We start from the raw sequence: 15,517 nt of genomic DNA, 5'->3' as shown, positions 1-15,517 counted from the left end.
GAAAGATTAGTATGAAAATATAATTTGTTTTTAAAATATTGTAATAAAACATGATTTTCCCATATACTTCAATGTTAAATTCTAGGTGAAATAAATCAAGCAGTAAACAAAATTTTGAAAATTCCTATGGTGGATTATTTTTAATTGATGAACCCTTCAAAATGATACCATGATTACAAATATTCCACCATTCATTTATTAGATATGAAATATGGTCATTATACATTGAACACCTTAATTCACCCAATTGCATTTGGGGGAGGTGTTAACCTTTGTAATTTGCTCTCTCTCCATCAGCATTTGTTTTTGAGGTAATCCACTCACTTATTCTGTCCATAAGTGGGGGACATAAGTTCCCTAAATTAACTTTCTCTCTCATCTTTTTGTCTGTGTGTCTGTCCACAATTTTGACCATGGGCTTACCTGTTGAACTGTATCTGATACTTATTCTAGGTGAACTGAAAGTTCAAGGTCACAGCTCTGTGTCTGATAAAAGTCAAGTTCATAATCAGATTTAAGGTCAGGTTTACCAAACCTCAAGGTATAGCGTTTTACAAACTTCTCTTATTTTCAGGTGGCCCTCAGGTGCGGTTCTCCATTGGCGCAGGTGACAGGCAGGCACTACAGCCCCCATTGAGTGCCTCAGTTCCATCCTCCAGAAATGCAACAGCTCTTCTTTTTCAACAGCTAGGTAAGTGTTTGCGATCTCCTTGTATTGAAGAACAGTATCATTAAACACAGCTGACAATCTTTAACAACTGAATCAGGACATTTATGTAGAATCAAAGTCCTGAAAGTACTGAAAGACGGGGTCAAATTATTCAATGCATAACTTTCAGAAATGGTGCAGATATGCTAATATGACAATTCTTATGAAAACTCTCCAGACAAATACTTTAATCAGACATAGGTCTTGAATTGCAGATTTACGTACAACTTCCTATTCATGTTTTTGATACAAGAAAAGAAGTGTTCAAAGTCGAAATTTTCTTGAAATCTGTTCCTTTTTTATGGTTTTGAAGCCAAAACGAATATCTAAAGGAATGCTTGTATTGTGACCTCCTAGCCTTGTGGCCAGTTGTGTTTAATCAATATGATCCAGAACTCGATATTCTTGGTTATCAATTCACCGAGATATTTCCTTCTTTATTAAACCTCAATATTCTTGATTTGTATCTTATAGTGAGGGTCACCATTTTAACTTGAGCACTTAGCTCTTTTTAAAAGTAGGTCAAATGTCAAGGTCAAAAGGTTTAGTACAAACAGAAAGGTCTTGTCACAAGGAATACTCATGTGAAATATCAAAGCTCTATCATTTACTGTTCAAAAGTTATAAGCAAAGTTAAAATTTTCAAAAAGTAGGTCAAACTCCAAGGTCAAATGGTCAAAAATGTTGGTACCCACAAAAAGGTCTTGTCACAAGAAATACTCATATGAAAATCAAAGCTCTAGCTCTTACTGCTCAAAAGTTATTGGCAAGGTTTAAAGTTTTCAAAAAGTAGGTCAAACTCCAAAGTCAAGGTCAAATGGTTAAAAATGTTGGTACCCACAAAAAGGTGTTGTCGCAAGAAATACTCAAATGAAATATCAAAGCTCTAGCTCTTACTGTTCAAAAGTTATTTGCAAGGTTAAAGTTTTTAAAAGGTAGGTCAAACTCCAAGGTGGAGGTCACAGGGTAAAAAATGTTGGTACCCACAAAAAGGTCTTGTCACAAGAAATACTCAAATGAAATATCAAAGCTCTAGCTCTTACTGTTGAAAAGTTTTGGTGAGGTTAAAGTTTTTAAAAAGTAGGTCAAACTCCAAGGTCGAGGTAACAGGGTCAAAAATGTTAATACCCATGGAAAGGTATTGTCATAAGGAATACTTTTGTGAAATATCAAAGCTCTATCACTTACTGTTCAAAAGTTATTAGCAAGTTAAAGTTTCAGACAGAATTACAGAATGACAGACAGGACAAAAACAATATGCCCCCTGATCTCGGGGGCATAGAAATAGTTTCTAAACTACTAAAACTGTAAATATGTACATGTAAATTGTAAACATTTTAACAAATTATTTACATAATTTCAAATTTTTTGACACACATTAGGACTGGAAGTTTCCTATGCAATGAAAGATATATACATGTGATAGTCAATCATAAATATGCAAGTCCACAAGCCAGACATCTTTTTTAAATGATATAATATAAAGAGCTGTAAATTATATAATTTCAAAATATTAAGCATCAAAGATGTGTATGGCCAAGTTGCAGTTTGTAAAATTATGCACGCTTGCATTCTCGAAGTAAAAATATGCACGTATTTTATATAGTTTATAAGTATGAAGCTTTGAATAGCCACAATAGGTATTTAGTGTGATAATGACCTTGACCTTTGGATTTCAAAAGCATCATGAATCTTGAATGTCATCAGGATTTGAAGTCTGATAAACATGCACCAGCAAGTACATGTACAAAAGTTAGAGGCAAACTCAAATCTACAGTATACATGTATATTGAAGAAGAGACTTTGACCTCAAAATAAATAAGAACAAGAGGCCCAAGGGCCTAGAATCGCTCTTCTGATAAATTGTACAACCCCACCATTTCTATTCTTAGCCTCTTAGTATTCTAAATCTTTAGTTAAATCCTAAGAATTCAAAAAAAGTAGGTCAATGTCATTTTGAGAACCCAAGAAATATCAACTGACAAAGTTTGATGATTTTAAGCCAATTAGTATCTGAATATTGAAATATAGCTGTCAAATTCCAATCGTAGGTCATGGTGACCTACTTTCTGGTCAGCGAACTCCGAACATGCAAGACCCATCAACTGACAAAGTTTGATGACTGTAGGTCAAATAGTATCTGAAATATATAAATATAGGTGTCCAATTCCAAAAGTAGGTCAAGTTGACCTACTTTTTGGTCGAAACCCTTCGAACATGCAAGACCCATCAACTGACAAAGTTTGATGACTGTAGGTCAAATAGTATTTGAAATATATAAATATAGCCGTCAAATTCCAAAAGTAGGTCAAGGTGACCTACGTTTTGGTCGACACACTCCATTGACTCAAGATGCATCAACTGTCAAAGTTTGATGATTGTAGGTCAATTAGTGACTGAAATATATAAATATAACTGTCAAATGCCAAAAGTAGGTAACAGTGACCTACTTTTTGGTCGATACACTCCGAAGACTCAAGATGCATCAACTGACAAAGTTTGATGATTGTAGGTCAAATAGTGTCTGAAATATAGTAATTTAGCTGTCAAATACCAAAAGTAGGTCACGGTGACCTACTTTTTGGTCGACACAAACCAAAGACTGAAGACGCATCAACTGACAAAGTTTGATGATCCTAGGTTCTACAGTGCCCAAAATATGCATCTAAAATTGAAAATGTGAAATTTGAATATCTGCAAAATTCAAAAAGTAGGTCACTGTGACCTACTTTTTTATAAATATGTTTCAAGGCCTCAAGATGCATCAACTTACAAGATTTGATGATTCTAAACCGCTCGGTATTTGAAATAACAACTTAAAATATATCTATAAATGATAAGCCATAAAATTCAGAAAGTAGGTCACGGTGACCTATTTTTCAGTTGACGCATTTCAAGGTCCCATGATCCACCAACTGACAAGTTTTGATGATCATAGGCTTCAAAGTGTCCAAGATATGCATCAAAATTAATTTTAAAATAAATACCTGCAAAATTCAAAAAGTAGGTCACCGTGACCTACTTTTGAGACAACTTGACACAAGGTCCTAAGATGCATCAACTGTCAAAATTTGATGATCCTAGTCCTTATAATGACTAAAATATCTAAGATTTAAGGAATTTAAAAAAATTTTAAATTTAGGTCAACTTTAAAGTGACCTTGAGACCATGCCCTTTGCCCCAGGGTAATGCCTTGAACAATTTTTAATCTACAACATATTCTCATCCTTATGTGTAAGTTTGGTGATAATCTGCCCTGTGGTTCTTGAGAAGAAGATTTTTTAGCAACCACTACTTTTGTTTGTATTTTCCTGATTATCTCCCCTTGTTAAAGGGTCACATCCCTTTATTTAGTATGTATGAAAGCCCTTGGGCCAATGATACCCTGTAACAAATTTGAAAAAAATTGGCCAAGGGGTTCTTGAGTTATAGCCCTTTTTCTAAAAAGTTTACTCACACCGCACAAATGGCCATAGCATTAGCTCTTTGAGCCTTTGGCTCAGAAGAGCTAAAAATGTCCAAAAAAACGCTCACCTGTACAGTTGTTGGGGGTTAATATTGTTGGCTTGCATTAAAACTATTTTTTGCATGCATAGAATAAATAACATGACAAACTCCGGATACATTCGCATATTCTTAGTTTCTTCCGCAAAAAAGGCCGGATGTAAACAAAGTAAGAATATTTGCTCATGGAAACAACAATAGTTTCTGTTTGAACAAATTCATCTAATAAATCAATGAAAAATAAAAAGATTGTTTTTTTTCCTTCAAAATATTGATCTTATATTGTTCAAATCTGTCTACAAAATGATCAGCGCAATTTATGCACTCTTTTCTTCCAAGTAGATTCAATTCATGTGTTCTTCGCGCGGCTTCCGTTTTGAGACCTCGACTGACAGTAAACTAATAGACGGGGTCACGTGACCCCGTGTAAAAATACACTTTCTGAACTTGAACAAATGCATCTCTCTTCACTGTGTTCACATGATGTGATTAGATGAGATACACATTGTAATAATGCTTTTACCCATCCATTTAACTTCATGTTTAACTATAAACACTAAGAATATATTTCATTGAATTTGCAGGAATTCAGAATGTTCTGACTTTGTTCTGTGCGGCCATGACTGATCACAAAATACTCTTCCATTCACAAAGTTATTCACGGCTCACTGATGCTTGTCAAGCCATCAACATCCTGCAGTACCCTCTCAGATACAGGTAGAAATGGAATGATTATATGTGTTCTGTGGGGCCTCTCAGATACAGGTAGAAATGGAATGATTATCCGTGTTCTGTGGGGCCTTCAGATACAGTAGAAATGGAATGATTATATGTGTTCTGTGGGGCCCCTCAGATACAGTAGAAATGGAATTATTACTCTGTGTTCTGTGGGGCCCCTCAGATATAAGTAGAAATTGAATGATTATCTATGTTCTGTGGGGTCCAGTGTATCAGCACTCAAAGAAGTACCATAACTTTGCAGATATTACATGTATCCACATAATGCTAATAAGTCTTCAAACTTTGAATTTGGAGATAAGTACATATGTTCTCTTACGAGTTTGAGTGTATTTAAATTTTTTGTTTCAGTTATGTGTATGTGCCCATATTGCCTGCCCCTCTGTACGAGGTCCTCAACACGCCCACCCCTTTCATAGCTGGTGTTCACTCCTCGCTGGCAGAAGACACTGCTGATCTGGTGAGTACTGTGATACCAGCAGGAATGGATAAGCAACACAATCTCTAACTTTGCTCATTGGCTGATGATGGAGCTAATATAATGTGTTTTCAAAAATCTCCGAAAAATGAATTTTCATTGGCTAATGATGAGGCTAATATAATGTGTATTTTTAAAAATCTCCAAAAATTGAATTTTCATTGGCTGATGATGAAGCTAATATAATGTGTATTTCAAAAATCTTCGAAAAATTAATTTTCATTGGCTGATGACATTTGAGACAAACTTCTGTAGAATCATCAATATGAATGGGGTTTACAGATATTTTACAGATGAGTTATTACCTAGGAATATTCCAATCACTTAACCATTGCTAGATTATAATTTATGAGGGCTGAAAATTTTAAAACTTTAGCTGGAAAATCCACAAAAACTTTAAGCACCATTGATGATAGTAATTCTGCAGTAATATTTCTGATGAGGATATGGTAAGTAAGGATGATTTTCTTTTTATTGATCTTTATCTGTTCTGTATTTAGGTGGATGTCATCATTGTCGATCTGGATGGGGGTAGCGTCCACATCCCCGAGTGCGTCAATCTGCCGACATTGCCAGAGCCGATGGTGTCCCGTGCAAAGAAAACCCTCACTATGGTAACCAGCTCATTATTGTATATAGTATTTACTTTGTTATGGCGTAGCTTGTTGGCTTCAGTACATTAATTGCCATCATTTTACACCCAGAATAATGTCTTGCATCATATACCTGTATTATTTTTTTTATATAATCTATTCTTGGTTAGAAGAATATAGTTAGAGAACTTTAGTTTTGTGTAGCTTTCGTTTTCTTTAATTCTTTGTATTATAGTTATTTTTCACTGAAAATCTTACTTGCCTCTGAAAAAGAATTATAAAACTTTTGAAATAGTGGTCCCATTAGTAGAGAAGCCTCTATGCTTAGTTGTAATGTTCTAATGACTTGGCTTTCAGATAGATATAACCTCAATTTCTACATTTACTTGGTCAGAAATGGTAAGATTAGGTCTCATTTTTCAGCTCTAAAACACTGTCCGATAATCTGCTGCTTAGAATCATGGAATGCCTTGATAGCAGTGCAAATGGATTCTCTTGTTTGAGCTTTCAAAATGCAGAAAATTGAGTTATAAAGAATATTATTCATGGAAGAAACAAACTGCAATTTATTTAACTGTCAATCTAATCCATATACCTTTCTCAGCAAAAGGAAAGTGAGATGGCTATAGCATGAATATATTTCTTTGCCCTTTTCAGCCATAAAGAAAATCAAAACATTCACAGTGTCAGTTTGACATAAAATACAGTATCTACTATTTCTCCAAATTAACCCACAGAATTATGTCTACATCCACTAACAGATGTCTGTGAACTGTTTCACAGAATTACGTCTACATCCACTAACAGATGTCTGTGAACTGTTTCGCTACTAGAGTCTACGCTAGGTGTGCAGTGTAAGGCATGGACTTCTTTTCTGCTGAATGAAACCTCGTGTGTTTTTAATGTAATTAGATGAAATTAATGCAGCAATGAATTGAAACAAATTTTGGCTGTAATGTTTATGACCATCATGGTATACATATATATCAGTCACCATATCTTGTCTCATAAAAACCAACATGAATTGTCTACTATTACCTTTGTCTCTCTGGTCACAAATTTGATTTTTCAGTATTCAATTGAATTTCTGGAATACAGAACAAACAGGAGATAATTATATTGTCCATTTTTGGCTTTAGAAGTATACATACCTTACACTGCCAGCTTGCTCTAACACCAATATTCCAAGAATAAGTAACTGATATGATTATTTATTATATACCCATCAATGTTACGTTTTTTTGATACTGTTGATTTCATAGTGTGTGATCAGATTTTGCGGATCAGCACACTTTGGTTTTATGTTTCTGTATCAGTATCCTCTGAAACTGATGACGTCACAAAGCATCAACGCAACGTTTTTTGTGGAAAATATCAACCGTGTCACAAACAAAACTGCATACACAAAATAGAATTTCACTGTATGTCTGTGTTTTGTAATAATTTGGATTATATTTGATATTTTATAAAATTGGACTTTAAAATGCATAAGGGGGTATATAATAAATTTATCATTACTACAGAAACTTGTTCTGAAGAGTTGGATCACATCTCGTTGACAGGCACGGATCATCAGATCAAACTCGACGCTTCACGTCTCGTGTGATCTGATGATCTGTGCCTGTCAACTTGACATGATCCAACTTTTCGGATCAAGTTACTGTACAGCAATAATATGTATACACTATGCTCAGTGCTGGGATAAGTATGCACTTGATGTTTCCCATTCTAAAATGAACAGAGAAATATTCTGTTTTCTCTCAAACCATTAAAATTTGAATGTATCACATCTAAATGAAGATGTCATATTAACTAAAATGTCTTCACTAATTTTACAGATTGTACTTATATGCATGTACTTAATAAGCCAGAGGTGACCATTGTAGCATAAGGCTCTAAAATCAATGCATCATTTATTTAAAAAAAAGCATTGTTATAGTTCTGTTATAATGATTATCCAACCAGGTGATGAATGCTGACCTACTGATGGCAGACTATGCATTTCCTCCTCCATCACCAAAGAAACCTCCCTCACTGGAACAAAAGGTATCATACTCTGTGATTCAAAAGGTATCATACTCTGTGATTCAAAAGGTATCATACTCTGTGATTCAAAAGGTAGCGTACAGTGTAACATAAAATGTAGTGTATAGCGTGATACAAAAAGTAGTGTACAGTGTAATACAAAAGATATCATACTCTGTGATTCAAAAGTAGTGTACAGTGTAATACAAAAGGTATCATACTCTGTGATTCAAAAGTAGTGTACAGTGTGATACAAAAAGTAGTGTACAGTGTAACACAAAAAAGTAGTGTACAGTTTAATACAAAAAGTAGTGTACAGTGTAATACAAAAAGTAGTGTACAGTGTGATACAAAAGATAGTGTAATACAAAAGATGGTGTACAGTATATTACAAAAGATAGTGTACAGTGTGAAACAAAAAATAGTGTACAGTGTAACACAAAAAGTAGCGTACAGTGTGATACAAAAGTAGTGTACAGTGTAACACTAATAAAAGTAGTATACAGTGTAATACAAAAGATAGTGTGAAGACAAAACTGATTCTGCATTTTGTGATCAGGTCTGTCACAAAACAGATACATGTATTTTTCAATTCCATGTGAATTATAAACCTGTTTTCAATTAATTTCGATTCAATGGTTCCTATGTGTCAAGGTTTCTAAGACTTAACGTGGACAGGACAATAAAATAGTTACGTATTTTTGATATGTAGCAGTTTAATTAAGTTTTAAACATAATGCAGGTTAAATATTATGGTTTAAGGTAATCAGGGTTAACTCAAATTATTTTGAACCAGTCCTTAAAAGAAAGTCAAAATAATTCATAGCGGCCCTGTTGTTTATTTACCCAAAATGATTCAAGTGTCTGTATGAAATAGCCAATCAGAAAGCTCATAAGTCTGTATGAAATATTCAGAGCAGAAATGAATCGAATCTGGGGAAAAAACCAACCAAATTAAACCATCAATAATGAATCGTGGTTAACCATTATTTCTGTGATAATGACAGCCTTGATTGTGATGGTCAAGAACTAGATCTTTCAGCAACCTGAATTTGATCTTCATGACAATGCTTTACTTTTCTCCTGTTCTACATGTGTTGTGATTATGAATTTGTTGACAACAACGAGCATAAAAGATGAACATTAGAATATTAATTGATGATCTTAAGGAAAATTCTTTTTGTATCTTAAAGTAAGATGTTAGTTTATTTACTCTCGAATCTACTTATTTATTGTAGGATAAAGAAATTCGTGCAATATTTATTCGTTTTTTTGCTGAGCTGCTGAGTGGATACAGATCTTGTCTTACTGTGATCAGAATACACCCTGAACCATTCATCACTTTCCACAAGGTAGGGGGACGTTATGTAGAGAGGAAAAAAAAGGTTTTTGTGATGGTTATTTGGTTATGCAATGAATCATGATTTTCTAATGCTTTGAAATATTCTTAAAATTAAATTTTCTAAATGCCTTCCATAGAAATATGCAGAATAATGTGGTAAAGATTTCTTAAATGGTCCTTGAAATCTGACTTTGGTTGATGTTTTATTAAACAGGCCAACTTTCTGGGTCACAGAGGAATGGTGGATGTTGACTTTCTAGTGCGAGTTCTGGAGGGAATGAGCTTCAGTACGTTTGTTGCAGAGAGGGGAAACCCCTACAGAGCCTGTGATATTTTTGATGAGGTGGGTGGTTAAGAAATAAATGATTCTATTGAATTTTAATTCTTTTGAATTACAGTGTATGTCAAACTTGTTTTTGAATTCATTGATGGAGGTTATTCATTATTGTGCAGAATTAGATGTGCAATTCACTCACATCTTATGATGTATATTTCCTCATGTGTATTTTTAGGTCTATTCAAATATACATGATCTGCTGACAACAGAAACTGCTGACCCCGAGAAGGTTATGGAACATGTCAAGGATTTAGCCAAACATCTCCACACCAATGTAAGTAGGAATAGTTAAGGATTTAACCAAACATCTCCACACCAATGTAAGTAGGAATAGTTAAGGATTTAGCCCAACATCTCCACACCAATGTAAGTAGGAATAGTTAAGGATTTAGACAAACATCTCCACACCAATGTAAGTAGGGATAGTTAAGGATTTAGACAAACATATCCACACCAATGTAAGTAGGAATAGTTAAGAATTTAGCCCAACATTTCCACACCAATGTAAGTATGAATAGTTAAGGATTTAGACAAACATTTCCACATCAATGTAAGTAGGAATAGTTAAGGATTTAGCCCAACATCTCCACACCAATGTAAGTAGGAATAGTTAAGGATTTAGACAAACATTTCCACACCAATGTAAGTAGGAATAGTTAAGGATTTAGCCCAACATCTCCACACCAATGTAAGTAGGAATAGTTAAGGATTTAGCCCAACATCTCCACACCAATGTAAGTAGGAATAGTTAAGGATTTAGACAAACATTTCCACACCAATGTAAGTAGGAATAGTTAAGGATTTAGCCAAACATTTCCACACCAATGTAAGTAGGAATAGTTAAGGATTTAGCCCAACATCTCCACACCAATGAAAGTAGGAATAGTTAAGGATTTAGCCAAACATCTCCACACCAATGTAAGTAGGAATAGTTAAGGATTTAGACAAACATTTCCACACCAATGTAAGTAGGAATAGTTAAGGATTTAGCCAAACATCTCCACACCAATGTAAGTAGGAATAATTAAGGATTTAGATAAACATCTCCACACCAATGTAAGTAGGAATAGTTAAGGATTTAGCCTAACATCTCCACACCAATGTAAGTAGGGATAATTTAGACAAACATTTCCACACCTATGTAAGTAGGGATAGATCCATGAATACTGTATGGAGTGTTTATTTTCCTTATATTTTATGTCAAAGTGTGATATTTCTAATGTATGAAAAGACATGCTAAGACACAAACATATTGAAATAATACTTACATGTAATGTGGCTTATTGTAATAGAACCTGTTTTGATTTTTTTTTGTGTGAATGTTGTTGGTTGCCATTTTAGGAGAATCCCAACCCCCAGCCTTATGTACAGAAAGTCCCCAAGCCAACGGACGGAGCTTACTCAAGGATTCATCAGACGCCATTCCCTGTACTAAACAGTGACCATGTACACACAATCCTGCACGAGGGCATAGAGAAACACAGCCTCAAGTCAAAGTAACTTCTAATTAAAACACGACAGTGAGGGGGGGGGGTCTCTCATAGAGAAACACAGCCTCAAGTCAAAGTAAGTTCTAATTAAAACAAGACACCATTCCCTGTACTAAACAGTGACCATGTACACACAATCCTGCACAGGGACATAGAGAAACACAGCCTCAAGTCAAAGTAACTTCTAATTAAAACACGACAGTGAGGGGGGGGGGGGGGGGGGGTCTCTCATAGAGAAACACAGCCTCAAGTCAAAGTAAGTTCTAATTAAAACAAGACACCATTCCCTGTACTAAACAGTGACCATGTACACACAATCCTGCACAGGGACATAGAGAAACACAGCCTCAAGTCAAAGTAACTTCTAATTAAAACACGACAGTGGGGGGGGGGGGGGGGGGGGGGGGGGTCTCTCATAGAGAAACACAGCCTCAAGTCAAAGTAAGTTCTAATTAAAACAAGACAGTGGGGGGGGGGGGGGGGGGGGGTCTCATAGAGAAACACAGCCTCAAGTCAAAGTAAGTTCTAATTAAAACAAGACAGTGGGGGGGGGGGGGGGGGGGGGGGGGGGTCTCATAGAGAAACACAGCCTCAAGTCAAAGTAAATTCTAATTAAAACAACACCTGTAGAAAACCCGAGACAGTGAAGGGGGGGGGGGGGTCTATCATAGAGAAACACAACCTCAAGTCAAAGTAAGTTCTGATGAAAACAACACCTGTAGAGACAGTGAGGGGGGGGGGGGGTATCATAGAGAAATACTGCCTCAAGTCAAAGTAAGTTCTGATTAAAACAACACCTGTAGAAAACCGAGACAGCAGTTGTGGGGGGTCTATCATTTTATAAACAACAACAAAGGTGACAACATGATGACTAGAGTGTAACAGACGAATTAATGGACATTACTGCCTCAGCACTTCCTCTCGTAAAATTCATATGCAGTGTCAAAATATACATATATCAGAGAGCAACACTGATTGGTCTGTTTCACTACTTTGCTAATGTTGCTCGTAAACTACAGTTACATTAAATTTTGAATAAGTAAAATATATATTCTATGTATTCAGAAGGTGATATACGTATGTTGCTCTGTGCTCAGTAGTTGATATGTTGCTCCATGTTAACTAGATTATGTGTTGCTGTTGCTATGTATTCAGTGGGTGTTGCTGTTGCTATATATTACATACTTTCAAAAATGCTTTGTTTACAGAATGACTGTGCGACCTAACCAGGTGAGGATTGTTCCCATGGGAACACCAATCACAGCACTAGTAGACAGACAGAGAATGGTGGACAACAATGCCAGGCGACTGGAAGTTCTTCGTAACTGCATCAATTTCTTGTTTGACAACAAAATTTCTGATGCCAGAATAGTAAGTAATCTAATTGTATGTAAAATATCACAGAGTCGTATGGTTATGATTTTTAGCCAAGTTGCAACGAAGTTGAACTCGGCTATTGGTTTGGTGATGCGGGCGGTTGGGCGTCAACAATTGGTTTCCGGATGATAACTCAAAACGTTTACAATCTAATCACATGAAACTTTGATATATTGTTGGGTACCAGGTAAGGAAGACCCCTATTGATTTTGGAGAAAAAAGGTCAAAGGTCAAGGTCACAGTGACCGAATATAGAATGAAAATTTCAAAAATATTTGGTTTCCGGATGATAACTCAGAAAGTTTAAATTTGAATGAAATGATATTTAAAGATATTGTTATGTACCAGGTAAGGAAGACCCCTATTGATTTTGGAGAAAATATGTCAAAGGTCAAGGTCACAGTGACCGAAAATAGATTTAAAATTCCAAAAAAAATTTGGTTTCCAGAGGATAACTCGAAATTTTTTAATTTGAATCAAATGAAATTTGGATATATTGTTGGATACTAGCAAAGCAAGGCCCCTATTGATTTTGAAGAAAAAGGTCAAAGGTCAAGGTCACACAGTGACAGAAAATAGATTGAAAACTTCAGACAAATATGGTTTCTGGACAGTAACTCGAAAAGTTTAAATCTGAAATTAGTTCTTCACAATTATGAATATGCCACATCATTCCTGACTTTACAATGTATCCCATGCAACTTGGCTCATGCACCCCTGGGTGCATATATTGATTTTCTGTATTTTACTAGTAGGTGTTATGTAATGATACATTAAGTGAATTACTTTGTCTGAGTATAAGGAGTTCTTAGGTCAGTATTGTATCTATAATTAGATACATGTGTTTATCTTCTTGTAACTTCAGATCTTCCCAGCTGTACTGAGAGCCCTCAAGAGCCGTGTGGCTCGCCTGGCCTTGACCCAGGAACTGGGTTATCACATCAGATCCAACAGAGCGGTCCTGGAACACCAGCAGTTTGATCTGGTCGTCAAGCTCCTGAACTGCTGTCTACAAAACGATTCCAGCATGGATGAAAATGGTGTGGCGGCTGCGATATTGCCTCTGGCTACTACCTTCTGTCGGGTGAGTAATGTTCATGTACCTTCTGTCAGGTGAGAAATGTTCATGTACTTTCTGTCAGGGAGTTTTCTGTAGATAGAGATCAGGTTTAACATTTGTCAAAGGTTTAATGTACTTGGGTAATAATATTCGATCATGGTCTCACTGCATAAGTTTTTCATACTTGAATAGTCTGTAAGTCATAGTAATACATCTTACATGTGTAAGTGTAATATACATATACATGTGTACAGATGAGGAGAAGAATGTGGGGATATCACAACTGTGTTGTTTTGAGTGACACGTGTACTGTACTATTTCCAGAAACTGTGTACGGGGATCATCCAGTTTGCCTACACATGTGTACAGGAGCACGCAGTGTGGCAGAACATGCAGTTTTGGGAGGCCGCGTTTTACCTGGATGTACAGAAGCAGATTCAGCAACTCTATGCACCTCACTACGAGGAAAATAATGTCAGCGATAAACGCGACAGCTTCCCTGCATCACCGACACACAAAGTAGGCATCCGATGCTGTCCCTGCAGTTCACGCTCGAGATTTAGATCTGTTCTTGCTTTCTTTCATTTTGGGAAAAATTTTATTCTAGATACAAATTTTAACATCATTGATCTTTGGATCTTGCTTAATTGTTTGCTGCATCACTGACAATAATTAGTGTATCTTTCAGAATAATGAGCTTAATGTCGCTAAGAACAGTAGCAATGGACAGACTGTGTCTTCAGAGAGGAGGTCCAGCTACCGATCTCGAGAAATAGGGGTGCTGGAAATAGCTGCTGAACAGGTAATTCTTGAATATCTGGGGGGTCATTCAAACATAAATAAGGACAGGTAATTCTTGGATATCTGGGGGCTCATTCAAACATAAATAAGGACAGGTAATTCTGGGATATCTGGGGGGGTCATTCAAACATAAAGAAGCACTAATCAATTTGCATATGCATATAGTCTGGCTTGAACATTCATCTATGTTAATATTGTTTGACATTGATCAGAAGAAAATAATACCAACAAAGAAAGGAAATGTACCTATGTAAAACTTGACATACCAGTACATGGCAATGTAATACAAATGCTATAGAGATCCTCCTGTTCTGTGAATTCGTCATTAACTTTGTAGTTGCGGGTCTGGCCGACCCTGGGTGAGGATTTTCTATGAATGTGTTGTTGACTTTGTAGTTGCGGGTCTGGCCAACCCTGGGTGAGGAGAAGAGAGAGGAGATGGTGAGTAATGAGGAATCCACGGTGTATAGCCAGGCCATACACTACGCCAACAGGATGGTGTACATGAGGGTCCCACTGGAGACCCAGAAAAGCATCAAAACCCTGTCCCCAGATTGGGAGAGCACCAGCAATAGTAATATTGCCTCCAGGTACAAAATGAGATATTTGTTGTAATATTGTTAATAGTCTGTGAAGTCACAATCTATCTCCTTAATGTATTCATTATTTAGAGTGTTTATTTTTTAACAATAATAATGGGTAAATTTTTAGCTCACCTGAGCTAAATGCTCAGGTTGGCTATTCTGATCACCTTTTTAGCTCACCTGAGCTGAAAGCTCAAGTGAGCTTTTCTGATCACCCGTATTCCGGCGTCCGTCTGTAAACTTTTCACATTTTCAACTTCTTCTCAACAACCACTGGGCCAATTTCAACCAAAGTTGGCACAAAACATCCTTAGGTAAAGGGAATTCTAAATTGTTAAAATAAAGGGCCAGGCCACCTTCCAAGGGGAGATAATCATGAAAAGGTAAAAATAGGGTAGGGTCATTAAAAAATCTTCTTCTCAAGAACCACTGGGCCAGAAAAGATGAAATTTATATGAAAGCTTCCTTATATAATGCAG

At 36.1% G+C, this 15,517-nt stretch overlaps 1 protein-coding gene across 7 annotated transcripts in view; it reads left to right on the top strand.

The window, feature by feature from the left end:
• Positions 1-15,517, top strand: part of LOC125683503 (myotubularin-related protein 13-like) — a 65,970-nt gene that overhangs the window by 20,490 nt on the left and 29,963 nt on the right. For 5 of the 7 annotated variants that reach the window (XM_048924733.2, XM_048924732.2, XM_048924731.2 and 2 more), the window contains exons 5-19: positions 575-691; positions 4,798-4,930; positions 5,303-5,411; positions 5,930-6,043; positions 6,380-6,421; positions 7,988-8,068; positions 9,286-9,399; positions 9,604-9,732; positions 9,902-10,000; positions 11,068-11,222; positions 12,425-12,587; positions 13,459-13,677; positions 13,978-14,172; positions 14,342-14,455; positions 14,851-15,044. In XM_048924733.2, coding sequence (XP_048780690.1) covers positions 575-691; positions 4,798-4,930; positions 5,303-5,411; positions 5,930-6,043; positions 6,380-6,421; positions 7,988-8,068; positions 9,286-9,399; positions 9,604-9,732; positions 9,902-10,000; positions 11,068-11,222; positions 12,425-12,587; positions 13,459-13,677; positions 13,978-14,172; positions 14,342-14,455; positions 14,851-15,044 — 1,978 coding nt within the window. The remainder of the gene's footprint in view (positions 1-574; positions 692-4,797; positions 4,931-5,302; positions 5,412-5,929; positions 6,044-6,379; positions 6,422-7,987; positions 8,069-9,285; positions 9,400-9,603; positions 9,733-9,901; positions 10,001-11,067; positions 11,223-12,424; positions 12,588-13,458; positions 13,678-13,977; positions 14,173-14,341; positions 14,456-14,850; positions 15,045-15,517) is intronic. The other 2 variants (XM_056142088.1, XM_048924730.2) reach the window with 1 other exon arrangement.

The sequence above is a fragment of the Ostrea edulis genome, chromosome 6, assembly GCF_947568905.1.
Source record: "Ostrea edulis chromosome 6, xbOstEdul1.1, whole genome shotgun sequence".
In the NCBI taxonomy this organism is placed as follows: Eukaryota; Metazoa; Mollusca; class Bivalvia; order Ostreida; family Ostreidae; genus Ostrea; species Ostrea edulis.
This window is presented reverse-complemented; position numbering and strand designations above follow the sequence as displayed.